Genomic DNA, 14,635 nt, shown 5'->3' on the forward strand with positions numbered 1-14,635 from the left:
GACTTTAGAAATCTCTCAGAGCGGAAAAGCCTTTACACTGAGCAAAACCTGCTCCCTCTGGGCTGTTTTTAAGGTTTGCTTTTTAAGCGCTACCTCTTGTCAAACTTGGCAGCCATAAAGCTCTTCAAACTTCTCCTATATGCTTATAATGGGGTACTCCTGTGGAAAACTTTTTTTTTTAATCAAATGGTGCCAGAAAGTTTAAACAGATTTGTAAATTACTTCTATTAAAAAAAAATCTTAATCCTTCCAGTACTTTTTAGGGGCTGTATACTACAGAGGAAATGCTTTTCTTTTACGATTTCTCTTCTGTCACGACCACAGTGCTCTCTGCTGACCTCTGTTGTCCATTTTAGGAACTGTCCAGAGCAGCATATGTTTGCTATGGGGATTTTTTCCTGCTCTGGACAGTTCCTAAAATAAACAGCAGAGGTCAGCAGAGAGCACTGTAATCGTGACAGAAGAGAAAACCAAAAAGAAAAGCATTTCCTCTGTAGTACAGCCCCTAAAAATTACTGGAAGGATTAAGATTTTCTAATAGAAGTCATTTACAAATCTGTTTAACTTTCTGGCACCAGTTGATTAAAAAAAAAAAAAAGTTTTCCATGGATATACCCCTTTTAACCCCTTAACGACCACGGACCTAAATGTACATCCTGGCTTGGTGGGACTTCCCGCATCAGAACGTACATTTACGTCCTGTGTATGACCGCGAGCATCGGAAGGGTGCTCGCGTCATACACGGCAGGTTCCGGCTGCTAGCAGCAGACGGGGACCCGCCCGTAATGGCCGACATCCGCGATCGCGCGGATGTCCGCCATTAACCCCTCCGATGCCGTGATCAATAGAGATCACGGCATCTGCGGCATTTTGATTGGATGATCGGATCGCCCACATCGCTGCCGCGGGGATCCGATCATCCAGCATCATCGAGCAGAATTGTCAGTTTTTCCCATTTTACCCCCAAAAAGCGTAATTTTTTTTTATAAACATATTTGGTGTCACCGCGTGCGTAAATGTCCGAACTATCAAAATATAATGTTACTGATCCCGTACAGTGAATGGCATAAACGTAAAAAATGAAAAAAGTCCAAAAATGAAGCTTTTTTGTCACATTTTATTAAAAAAAAAATTAATAAAAAATGATCTAAAGTTTTATATATGCAAATGTGGTATCTAAAAAAAAAGTACAGATGACGGCACAAAAAATTAGCCCTCATAACTCATACCGCCCTATATACAGAAAAATGAAAAAGTTATAGGTGGTCAAAATAGGGCGATTTTAGATTACTGATTTTGTACATAAAGTTTTAGATTTTTTTTAAGCCGTACAAAAATATAAAAGTATCTAGCCATGGGTATCATTTTAATCGTATTGACCCACAGAATAAAGAATACATGTCGTTTTTACCGTAAAGCGTAAACAAAACCCTCCAAAATGTGCAAAATTTTGGTTTTCATTTACATTTCCTCCCTAAAAAATTTATTTTTGGGTTTGCTGTACATTTTATGGTAAAATAAGGGGTTTCATTACAAAGTTCAATTGGTCACGCAAAAAACAAGCCCTTATATGGGTTGTTAGATGGAAATATAAAAGAGTTATGGATTTTAGAAGGCGAGGAGGAAAAAACGAAAACGCTAAAATAAAATTGGCCTGGTCCTTAAGGTGAAAATGGGCTTGGTCATTAAGGGGTTAAGGTAATGCAAATATTCTCTTATATACCTGTAGATGAGAACAATTCGAAATGGAAATTGCTGTTTTTTTTTTTTTTTTTTTTTTTTTTTTTTTTAATAAAGCCTATAGAGAGAGAAGATCTAGGTCAGGTTGGTCCCATTGAGAAACCTACAAGACACAGGACTCCTCTGCAACATCAACAAAACAAAAAGTTCCTTATGTCCTAGAATGACATGTATATTTTATATTTATGTATCTGGGTATTACTGTTTCTAGCAAACATCATCTGTAACATTATAAAGTCTGTAATAGCTTTAACAAAATCAGATTGGGGGACTTTGGTCTGAAACTGATTTTGACCAATATAGATCAATACTGCAATGAAGCCATTATTGGTTGTTACTAAACGTGTCAAAGACCAAGGTTACTTGCTGACAAGGCCATAATACACAATGGCTCTTTAATGGGGCTAGAATTCTGGTTTCCTGATACAGAGTTTTATATTCCCTATTACCTGTTTTGCCATATAATTAAATTATGATATTCTGCCTCAAGGGGTAGCTTAGAAGCTTACTGCATTCAGTTCCCATTAGACGCTATAATAAACATGTCTTCGTTTAACTTTCCCTAGTGTCACTTCAAGCAGCCAAAATGTAACCAATTTTAGACCTTAAACAATGTCACATAAATAGACAAATTACGGTCTTTAGTACATCTTCTTTGGGGAAAAGGGGTGAAATAATCCAAATGAATATTTCCAGGCAGATAGATACAGATATATACTGTTCTTGTTGTCTTATTATTTGTTCAGATCTATTTGTCAAAACAAAATTCCAATTAGGCTGAGAACAAGAAAGAGACATGAGGCCTTTCACTTTCCTACCTCTAAATCTTATCTCACTGTCCTAGTAATAGCGGATATGTAGCTCTGCCCTGTCAGGTATTATTGCTTTTAAAAATGGTTTTGTTCTGGCCTTCAGATAAGCTGTAGAAGTTCAGAAATCTTAGTCATAGGATTGAGAAAACTGCTGGTCACCTGTATACAAATAAAAGATTAGTGGTCGGTATAAGGCCACAGATCGCAATGTCAATATACAAAATCAATCTAATAAATGCACTGTGCTGAGAAAACAGTAAATATGTGGGAATCGATATCTATACATTAATGTCTGTGTAGGAGCATTGAAAGGACAAAAAGATATCTCTAGAAGCCTACATATAGGACAGTAGAGCTACAAGGGAGAACTAATAAAAATTGGATATACATAAAATCCTTTATTTATCAGAACCCAACTAGGTTTTGGCGGAAAGTAAAATTTGTCCCTGGGCATTAAAGAGTTATTCCTAGCACATAAATGCCTAAAATATCCCTACAATATGCTATTAAAGAGGACCTTTGGCCAACTAAAAAAATGAGATTGCATTATCATTAAATAGCTTAGAATGTCCTGATCGCACATCTTATTATAGTTTTTTATACGCTCTTCCTTTCCCAAGATATATGGGTTTATAGTTTGTTTAAACTTAATTTTATTATTGTCAAAGAAGAGGATAACGTGAGTAAAAGCCTTCAGCAGCTCTGGTCTATACAAGTCCATCTTGACGGTAAGCCCTTACACTGGATTCTACATGTAAAGTTGCGAGAGTTAGTGATTGTCAGCTCCAAAGTCAAGTCAAGCTTTATTTCAATAAAGTCCCGGTCAGTCAGTCTGTCCAAGTCAAGTTCAGATCAGTCTAAGCTACAGTGGGGCAAAAAAGTATTTAGTCAGCCACCAATTGTGCAAGTTCTCCCACTGAAAAAGATGAGAGAGGCCTGTAATTTTCATCATAGGTATACCTCAACTATGAGAGACAGAATGAGGAAAAAAAAATCCATAAAATCACATTGTCTGATTTTTAAAGAATTTATTTGCAAATTATGGTGGAAAATAAGTATTTGGTCGCCTACAAACAAGCAAGATTTCTGGCTCTCCCAGACCTGTAACTGCTTCTTTAAGAGTATCCTCTGTCCTCCACTCGTTACCTGTATTAATGGCACCTGTTTTAACTTGTTATTAGTATAAAAGACACCTGTCCACAACCTCAAACAGTCACACTCCAAACTCCACTATGGCCAAGACCAAAGGCCTGTCGAAGGACACCAGAAACAAAATTGTAGACCTGCACCAGGCTGGGAAGACTGAATCTGCAATAGGCTGGCAGCTTGGTGAGAAGAAATCAACTGTGGGAGCAATTATTAGAAAATGGAAGACATACAAGACCACTGATAATCTCCCTCGATCTGGGGCTCCATGCAAGATCTCACCCCAGGTGAGCAAAAATCCCAGAACCACATGGGGGGACCTAATGAATGACCTGCACAGAGCTGGGACCAAAGTAGCAAAGGCTACAATCAGTAACACACTATGCTGCCAGGGACTCAAATCATGTAGTGTCAGACATACCCCTGCTTAAGCCAGTACATGTCTGGGCCCATCTGAAGTTTGTTAGAGAGCATTTGGATGATCCAGAAGAGCATTGGGAGAATGTCATATGGTCAGATGAAACCAAAGTAGAACTTTTTGGTAAAAACTCAACTCGTTGTGTTTGGAGAAGAAAAATGCTGAGTTACATCGAAAGAACACCATACCTACTGTGAAGCATGGGGGTGGAAACATCATGCTTTGGGGCTGTTTTTCAGCAAAGGGACCAGGACGACTGATTCGTGTAAAGGAAAGAATGAATGGGACCAAGTATCATGAGATTTTGAGTGAAAACCTCCTTCCATCAGCAAGGGCATTGAAGATGAAACATGGCTGGGTCTTTCAGCATGACAATGATCCCAAACACACCGCCCGGGCAACAAAGGAGTGGCTTCATAAGAAGCATTTCAAGGTCCTGGAGTGGCCTAGCCACTCTCCAGATCTCAACCCCATAGAAAACCTTTGGAGGGAGTTGAAAGTCCGTATTGCCCAGCGACAGCTGCAAAACATCACTGCTCTAGAGGAGATCTGCATCGAGGAATGGGACAAAATACCAGCAACCGTGTGTGAAAACCTTGTGGAGACTTACAGAAAACGTTTGACCTCTGTCATTGCCCACAAAGGGTATACAACAAAATATTGAGATTAACTTTTATTATTGACCAAATACTTATTTCCACCATAATTTGCAAATAAATCCTTTAAAAATCAGACAATGTGATTTTATGGATTTTTTTCCTCATTATGTCTCTCATAGTTGAGGTTTACCTAAGATGAAAATTACAGGCCTTTCTCATCTTTTTAAGTGGGAGAACTTGCACAACTGGTGGCTTACTAAATACTTTTTTTGCCCCACTGTATTTCTAAGTCGTGGAGGACTACAAGTCCCAAAGTGCCAAAAAGCAACTGTGGTTCTTCAGCATATCTCACACCTAAACTGAACTGTACTTGCTATATCAGCTGAAATAAAGTTTCCCTAACCTTGCATTTGTGGTATTTCTTACCCGACACTTGGCACCGGCAACCAGCAACCACTTCATCCTTGGAAGTGTGGTGGTAACACTCCTGGCATCATGAACATTCTTATGGTCCCATGACCCCACAGTACACCAACACGTCATTAACCCCAGCACTTCACACTATGGTGGAGGAAGCTATAATGTTTGGTAGAGGCTTTGGCCAGAATTTCATTTGGCAGCAATGGTGCCCACTGTACTGGGGAGGGGTGAAGCACCCGGTACATTAGTCAGTGTAGCTATAAATGAGAACCTAAAATAAGAGATATAATTGATGTATACAATGTAGAGGAGCTTAAATAAAATGTAAAAAATATTCTGGTGGAAACTTGACCACATGACAAAGAAATCATAAATTCCCAATGGCAAAACATGGGCATTCAAAACAATTCACTGCATGGCTAAAATTGGGCAATGCTACAAGACAAGTCTGTCACCTCGCTCCATGTTCAGGTTGCCTGCTGCTATTTTCACTTTGTGAAAAGAGAACAACTTTATTCTATATTACCCACAGGGACAGTCAGAAATAATCGCTACTGCCAAAAATCCTGCTGGCTGCAACACAACATGAAAATACAGAGAAACAATAAAAAAAAAGGCTATTCAAATACAGATGAGGCCGTCATGTCGTCATAGAAGTAAGCAATGCTGTAACTACCATGAGACACAGTGTTTAAGTGGTGTGCAGCTCCACTTTCACATTGCCCTACTTACATAAAGTTGTACTTTCCTTCTATGATCTAAGCGGGCATCAACGATAACAGAGAAGCAAACATAGCAGCTACCAATGGGGTCAGTAGTAGAGGAGAGGGATATTTTGTGACATTTTCAAGGGAAGACTACCTATATAGGGACCTAAATACAGGGGGAAAGCTACCTACAGGTAGACTAGTTAGATGGGACCTATATACATGGGGGAACTACCTACAGGGTGTGGGGGGCAGCTATATAGGGACCGATATAACTACCTACAGGGAGGGGGAATCTATGGGGACCAATATACAGAGGGGGGAACTACCTATATGGATATTTGTACACAGGGGGAAACTACCTCGGGGGTTTGGGGAAATTGGGGGGTTTGGGGGCTTTTGGACTACCACCTAAATACAGGGGGAACTACCTATATGGGGAACTATAAACATGGGAAAACTACCTAAAGGGGGCAGGGCTACCTACATGGGGTTCTTAACAAAGGGAGGATTTACATATGGGGAATAAAACTTTTATGGGGACCTATATACAGGGGGAAACTACCTTTAGGGGGAAAAGAAGCTACCTATATTCAGGGGAGCACTACCTCCAGGGGGGAGAAATACCTATATGGGGGCCTATATACAGGGAGAACTACCTAAAAGGGGGTGGGGGAAACTACCTACATATGGCATAGAACTACCTTACAAGGGGCAAACTACCTACAAGCGGCAACTATCTCAAGGGACTCCTCCTACAGGTAGTAACTGTCTTCGGGGGCTCTTCCTACAGGGATCAACTATCTACAAGAGAACAAGGAAAAATAGCTATAGGGCAGAACCTAAATGTGTAGACCTCTGTGGAGACAAGTTGTGGCTGGAAAAAATCCTTATGATGGTTTGGGTAGGGAAGAAAAAGTGTACACTCAGATCAGAGAAAGGTCATCTGTGAGTCACCAGATGTAACTCCACTATAATCACTTATTTGGTCTGCTGGGGTAATTATAGCAGTTATGGTGTGGTAGTAAAATTTAGGCAGCATATAGGGGCATCACGGGATATAAATTATGACTGTAATCACTTATATGGTGTGAAGTGGTAATGATAGTGGTTATGGTGTGGCGGTATTGTTTAGGCATACAAGGGATCACTGGATATAAATGCACTGTAATCACTTACATGATCTGTTTTGGTAATAATAGTCAGTCTGTCAGTAAGAAAGGTTCCTCCTAATCTCAGGTGACGGACAGACAACATTATTGCTGTTATCATCATAAGTTTTATGTTTCCCACCACACCACAGGTAGCATAAAACTGATGCAGTCTGGAACACTATGAATATGTTTAGGCATATGGGACACTCTGATATATTCAGGCGTTTGAGTGTACTCATGTACTTGAAGATGCCTCCAGGACTTGGGTAACTATTCTTTAGGGAGGATCCTGGCATCTGTTCGTGGATAGGGGCAAGGTTTGGGAAATGCTAAATTCTGCACTCGCCTATGCTGTAGACCAATAACGAAGTCTTGGTTCTGTTACTAATGTTAAACATAACTCCTATATATATATATATTATGCAGGCCATCAGTAGCAAATCTATTGCAGAAGCAAGCCATATCATAGAGTAAAACACACAATGTACGGCAAAGTATTTGCAAATTTCTTTAACTTACAGATGTGAAGTATAACAGATAAATGGATAAAACAAGTACAAACTCTAGCCTTGTTCATGCCCATTCTAGTCTACCCATCCCCAACAATGAATAGAGAGACAATATTTGGTTGTTTGCTGAAACTTTTTATCATATAGTTTATGCATACACTGAATAATTTTTAAGACAATTGCGTGTTGAAAACAGAAAACAAAATCTTAATAAAAAATAAATCCCTTATAAAGAGTCACATGTTGTCCAAAACATACAGTAAGAATCTGGCTTTAAACATCCAAACTTAACAACAATGGACAAGTTTTTGAATTAATACAAGTAGGATTGTCAATCATATTAGTAAATATTACTTTCTACTACCTTATTTTTGGTCTACTTTATCTTTTTGTATCATCTTCCATATGCTTCCATATGTGTGAGTCAGTTTGGATACAGCTCTCTACTTTACTCCTAGAATATTACTCAGTTGGTCTTACTCAACTGCACTACTCGGATGAATCTATACTTGGCCTTATATAAAGGTGACCATGACTAATAATGTCCTGGGATCATCGAGAGATACCTCTCCTTGGTCTTCATCCATCTTCTGCTTTTTATGTTTGACTGAAGAACAGCAGATAATCGAACATTGTAAGTCTCCAATCTACATGACCAGAGATGATCAGGCACTTTCCACTACCAACATTGTTGGTTAAGTTTTCATGATTTTTAAGGTCCTTCTCATATGTCCTCCAAGACACATAAAGCTTCCACAGCACTGCTGGGCCCCTGTGCTACTCCACCGATAACGAAGAGCATGTTGTCGGACTGAATGCTTGAGCATGAACATCTTCCTGTTGGCATGGATGGCAAAAATTCCCATCTCTTTTTCACCATGTTAAAGCCTTCTACTGAGTTTAAGGGGGAAGGTTGATTACCTATTGAAACAAAAACATGGAATACAGGGTATGATTTCAGCCTTATAGAATTGTCCTACACATTTATATCATCATTGTTAATAGTCTAAAACATGCAGAAAAAAGAAAGATTTACATAAATAGTCATATTGGGATTACTTGGTCATGGGGCTTAAAGCGGTACTCCGCCCCTAGACATTTTATCCCCTATCCAAATGATAGGGCATAAGATGTCTGATTGCAGGGGTCCTGCCGCTGGGACCCCTCGTGGTCTCTCTGCAGCACCCGGCGTTTGTTTAGAACACATTCTAAACAAATGCCGGGTGCTGCAAGGAGATTGCGGGGGTCCCAGCAGCGGGAACCCCGCGTTCAGACATCTTATGCCCTATCCTTTGGATAGGGGATAAGATGTCTAGGGGCGGAGTACCACTTTAAGCTATTGAAAGCTTACAGGCCCATTATGTTGAGTCCGGAATTGGAATTTCTGCAGTGTGTACAGTGCAGCAGTATCTCACTGAAAACAATAGGAAGCAGCTGCACCAGAATTTTCTGAGCTGAATTTCTCAGCTCGGAAATCCCATAGTGTGAACATGCCTTATAACTTCATACCTCCCATTTGAGGGGCGGGCAGCCTATTTTTTCAATCTGTCATACATATCCCAATACCAAAAAAAAAATGGAGTAAGTTTTTCATAAACATGACACACATCAATTTTTATAAGTGTGCCATAATGTTTACAACTGATGGTTGGTTTCTTCCCAGCAGCTTTCCTTACAGTGTCTAAGACATTGGCTCTTATGAGTACAGAAATGTCATTTAGTGTGGACAACCAAAGGTGCCGCAAAAGTCACCACAGAATAGATGGTCCTGAGCGTAAACAGACAGTGTTTCACAAGGTTTCTGCAATATACACGACAGAACTGCTGGCAGCAGATCATGTATTAATTTATAATCAAACCCTACAAGAGAATTACATTGAAGATCCAATTTGGAGCAACTATAAAGAAGTTTTCTTGTTTTGTTAATGCCTCATGCACATGGCAGAGTCATGTGTATGGAGCCTGTAAAGCCGAGTAGAGATGAGTGAAGTTACAGTGATTCGATTCGTCACAAACTTCTTGGCTCGGCAGTTGCTAACTTTAGCCTGCATAAATTAGTTCAGCTTTCAGGTGCTCTGGTGGGCTGGAAAAGGTGGATACAGTCCTAGGAGAGAGTCTCCAGCCCATCGGAGCACCTGAAAGCTGAACTAATTTATGCAGGCTAAAGTCAGCAACTGCCGAGCCGAGAAGTTCGTATCGAATCACTGTAACTTTACTCATCTCTAAAGCCGAGTACTACAGAGACATATGCATTCTGTCTGTCGCCAGGTGGTCTACATTTGCCCCCATTGAACATTTTATATATTATTTTTTTACACTGTTTATTACTGTGTCGTAAAGTGCTGTGCACTAGCTTTATGTAATCCAATACACTTAAAGCGAAACTGACAGGCTGTTTACTTTCACTAAACCCAATATACTTGGTTAAAGTGAGTGGTCACTTACGTAAATTGGTGAAGTATTGCCAGAGTTATGTGTCTTCTTTCTTCTGTGCACAATGGAGGCATGGAGCCGGCTTGCCGTGCTCCCCTGCCGCCCCAATATTCCCCTCTCTGCCCAGCCCCAGTAATTAATATGGAAAAGTATTCACTCTCACATCACTAGGATGTTAGAGCCTGCGCCTGCGCCTGCGCTCTGCTCTAACAAAAGCGCAGGCGCCGGCAGGCTCTCACGTCCTAGTAGAGAAACCGATGCATGAACTAGCCTGAAATGGTCTGGAAATAGGTAATTTACAGTGTGGCCCCTATGAGAAGTGGAATCTTGAAGAAACCCCTGTAAGAACATATGCACTGAATACAAGTGACTAACCCGTGAATAGTGTCAGGCAGCTTTTGTTGTGGTAATTGGTAGCCTACCTTAAACTTTTCATAAAAGATTGAGGAAGAAGCTAGCAGACATCTGGGGCGTCACCTGATCTTAGACCTGAAAATAGCCTCTACAGTTTACTGCAACTGTTCTGCTATTAAAGAGACTGTTCCCAGCAAGTCTAAGAGTAATACCTAGTCGAAAAACTGTTACTATTATATGACCATCAAAAATATGTGCCTTTCTTTAAGAAATGGACTCAAGATTCAGGTCTGCAACATACATCCCAAGGAGGGCAGCATCCCACCACTACAGCTCCTACACCTATAATGCATTCGGAATGTTTTTAGATGCTTTATGTTTAAAATAAAATAAAAAAAATCTACATTTCCCAATCATTCATGTATAAAGTATTGATAAATCATAAAAAATGTAAATAAAAATTTTTGCATGGACAGAAGTACTTAGACTCTTTGCTATGACAATTAAATTTAAGTCTAGGGCCTCCCATTGCTCTTGGTTAACTTTTAGATGTTTCTATAACTTGACTGAAGTCCAATTCATTTGATTGGACATGATTTGGTAAGACGCAATCCTGTCTATAACAATGATAACAATGCATATCAGAGCAAAAAAACAAAAGCTATGAGTAGAAAAAGAACAGGCTGTAGAGCTCAGAGACAGGATTGTTTGGAGACACAGGTCTGGAAAAAAGTGCACAAACTTTTCTGCTGCATTGAAAGTCCTGAAAGCACAGTGGCCTCTATAATTCTAAAAGGAAGAAATTTGGAACAACCTCGTCCTATTAACCTTTTAAGGACGCCGGGCGTATGCATACGCCCTGCATCCCGAGTCCTTAACCCCTTAAGGACGCAGGACGTAAATGTACGTCCTGGTGAGGTGGTACTTAACGCACCAGGACGTACATTTACGTCCTAAGCATAACCGCGGGCATCGGAGCGATGCCCGTGTCATGCGCGGCTGATCCCGGCTGCTGATCGCAGCCAGGGACCCGCCGGCAATGGCCGACGCCCGCGATCTCGCGGGCGTCCGCCATTAACCCCTCAGGTGCCGGGATCAATACAGATCCCGGCATCTGCGGCAGTTCGCGATTTAAATGAACGATCGGATCGCCCGCAGTGCTGCTGCGGGGATCCGATCATTCAGAACGCCGGACGGAGGTCCCCTCTCCTTCCTCCGTCCGGCTCCCGGCGTCTCCTGCTCTGGTCTGTGATCGAGCAGACCAGAGCAGGAGATGACCGATAATACTGATCTGTTCTATGTCCTATACATAGAACAGATCAGTATTAGCAATCATGGTATTGCTATGAATAGTCCCCTATGGGGACTATTCAAGTGTAAAAAAAAATGTAAAAAAATCTAAAAGTAAAAGTAAAAAAAAGTGAAAAATCCCCTCCCCCAATAATAAAGTAAAACGTCCGTTTTTTCCTATTTTACCCCCAAAAAGCGTAAAAAACATTTTTTATAGACATATTTGGTATCGCCGCGTGCGTAAATGTCCGAACTATTAAAATAAAATGTTAATGATCCAGTACGGTGAACGGCGTGAACGGAAAAAAAAAAAAAGTCCAAAATTCCTACTTTTTTAATACATTTTATTAAAAAAAAATTATAAAAAATGTATTAAAAGTTTTTTATATGCAAATGTGGTATCAAAAAAAAGTACAGATCATGGCGCAAAAAATTAGCCCCCATACCGCCGCTTATACGAAAAAATAAAAAAGTTAGAGGTCATCAAAATAAAGGGGTTATAAACGTACTAATTTGGTTAAAAAGTTTGTGATTTTTTTTAAGCGCAACAATAATATAAAAGTATATAATAATTGGTATCATTTTAATCTTATTGACCCTCAGAATAAAGAACACATATAATTTTTACCATAAATTGTACGGCGTGAAAACAAAACCTTCCAAAATTAGCAAAATTGCGTTTTTCGTTTTAATTTCCCCACAAAAATAGTGTTTTTTTGTTGCGCCATACATTTTATGATATAATGAGTGATGTCATTACAAAGGACAACTGGTCGCGCAAAAAACAAGCCCTCATACTAGTCTGTGGATAAAAATATAAAAGAGTTATGATTTTTAGAAGGCGAGGAGGAAAAAATGAAAACGTAAAAATTTAATTGTCTGAGTCCTTAAGGCCAAAATGGGCTGAGTCCTTAAGGGGTTAAGGACGTTGGGCATATGCATACGCCCGTGGGAATTCCGGTCCCCGCCGCTAGCCGGTTGGGGACCGGACCGGAATGCCTGCTGAAATCATTCAGCAGGCATCCCGGCACATCGCCGAGGGGGGTCCTGAGACGCCCCCATGTCGGCGATCGCAGAAAATCGCATGTCAATTCAGACATGCGATTTTCTCCAATTCCGGGCTGATCGGGTCTCTGGTGACCCGATCACCCGGAAAAAAGGGCTGATCGGAGTTGTCAGCAACACCCCAGATCAGCCTAAAGGATTGGAGTGAGATCGCAAAGCTGCGATCTACTCCTATCCCCTGCCATTACTCAGAACATGTGATTTTCTGCTATTCCGGGCTGATTGGATCTCTGGTGAACCGATCACCCAGAAAATAGGGATGATCGGAGCTGTCGGGGACAGCCCTGATCATCCTGAGGGTTAGGAGCGAGGTCGCAGTGCTGCGATTTCCTCCTATCCCCTGCCATTGGTCAGAACTGATTCTGACCAATGGCAGGGCAGGACAGTGGATTGCCATGACAACCCCCCCCCCCTCCCCCCCGTTCTACCCACCCCTGGATGTCGAGGGGATCGTGGGAAGAAGATGGAGGCCGGTACCTGCAGGAGAAGATGCCTGGGGATCCCCGATCTTCGCTGGAGACTGCTGGATCCTGGCTCAGGTAGGGAAACTACATGGGGGGGGGGGGAATGAAAGTGAAAGTAAAGTGATCTTTACTGTGGCAACCACTAGGAAGGCCAAACTGCAACTCCCAGCATGTCCAGACAGGCAAAGGCTGTCTGGGCATGCTGGGAGTTGTAGTTTTGCAACATCTGGAGGGTCACAGTTTCGAGACCACTGTTACAGTGGTGCCTAAACGGTAGGCCTCCGGATGTTGCCAAACTACAACTCTCAGCATGCCTAGACTGCCCAGGCATGCTGGGAGTTTTAGTTCTGTAACATCTGTCCCTTCAGATTTAGCAATTTTCATGAAATTTTTGAAAATTGCTTCTCTACTTTGAAGCCCTCTAATTTTTTCAAAAAGCTAAAATATGTCCATTTTATGATGCCAACATAAAGTGGACATATTGTGTTTGTGAATAAAAATAAAATTTATTGGGAATATCCATTTTCCTTACAAGTAGAGAGCTTCAAAGTTTGAAAAATGCAAAATTTTCAAAATGTTCATGACATTTTGGGATTTCTCACCAAAAAGGATGCAAGTAACACCGAAAATTTACCACCAAAACAAAGTAGAATATGTCATGAAAAAACAATCTCAGAATCAGAATATACGGTAAAAGCATTTTCGAGTTATTAATTCGTAAAGCGACGGTGGTCAGAATTGCGAAAAAGGGCTCAGTCCTTAAGGTGAAAAGGGGCTGTGTCCTTAAGGGGTTAATGGCTATCCCACCAAACTAAGTAATTGGGATAGATGGGCCTCAGTAAGATAGGTGACTGAGAACCTAATCGTCACTCTGGCTGAGCTATATAGATTCTGGGGGAGATTTATCAAAACCTGTGTAGAGGAAGGGTGGTGCAATTTCCCATAGCAACCAATCAGATCGCTTCTTTCATTTTTATAAGGGTCTCTCAAAACTAAAATAAGCAATCTGATTGGTGGCTATGAGCAACTGGTCAACTTTTCCTCTACCTGGCTTTGATAAATCACCCCTGTGTGCAGATTGAAGATATTTTTTATATAGACCCAACATTTACCTAAACCCAAAATTTCAGTTTGGCCTCAATTCTAAGCATCATGTCTGGAGGAAACCAGGTATTGCTTATGACCTGCCCAATACCATCCCTACAGTGAAGAATGGTGGGGGCAGCATCATGCTGTGGGGGGTGTTTTTCAGCAGTTTGTATGGAGAGATTGGTAAGGGTTAAGGGAAAGCTGAGTGGAGAAATATGCAGAGATATTAAACCATGTTCCAGACTGATTGGACCTCAGACTAGGCCGGTCGAAGACTGACCTCTTACAAGTGGTGCAGTGCCCGTCGCATGCAATCAGATCGCTTCTTTAATAAAAAAAAGGCCTCTGAATAATTAAAGAAGTAATCTGATTGGTCGCTATGGGCAACTGCACCAGCCCTTCTCTACACAGGTTGTGAAAAACTGAGAAGCTGTG

The 14,635-nt window shown here is 40.9% G+C and overlaps 1 protein-coding gene across 1 annotated transcript in view; it reads right to left on the reverse strand.

The window, feature by feature from the left end:
- Positions 1-7,625: 7,625 nt before the first annotated feature.
- The window catches only part of KLHDC8B (kelch domain containing 8B), a 165,996-nt gene continuing 158,986 nt past the window's right edge, over positions 7,626-14,635 (reverse strand). Inside the window, exon 6 of the mRNA XM_056524759.1 lies at positions 7,626-8,426. Coding sequence (XP_056380734.1) covers positions 8,230-8,426 — 197 coding nt within the window. The 3' untranslated portion in view covers positions 7,626-8,229. The remainder of the gene's footprint in view (positions 8,427-14,635) is intronic.

This window comes from Hyla sarda, chromosome 6, assembly GCF_029499605.1.
Source record: "Hyla sarda isolate aHylSar1 chromosome 6, aHylSar1.hap1, whole genome shotgun sequence".
Taxonomy (NCBI): domain Eukaryota; kingdom Metazoa; phylum Chordata; class Amphibia; order Anura; family Hylidae; genus Hyla; species Hyla sarda.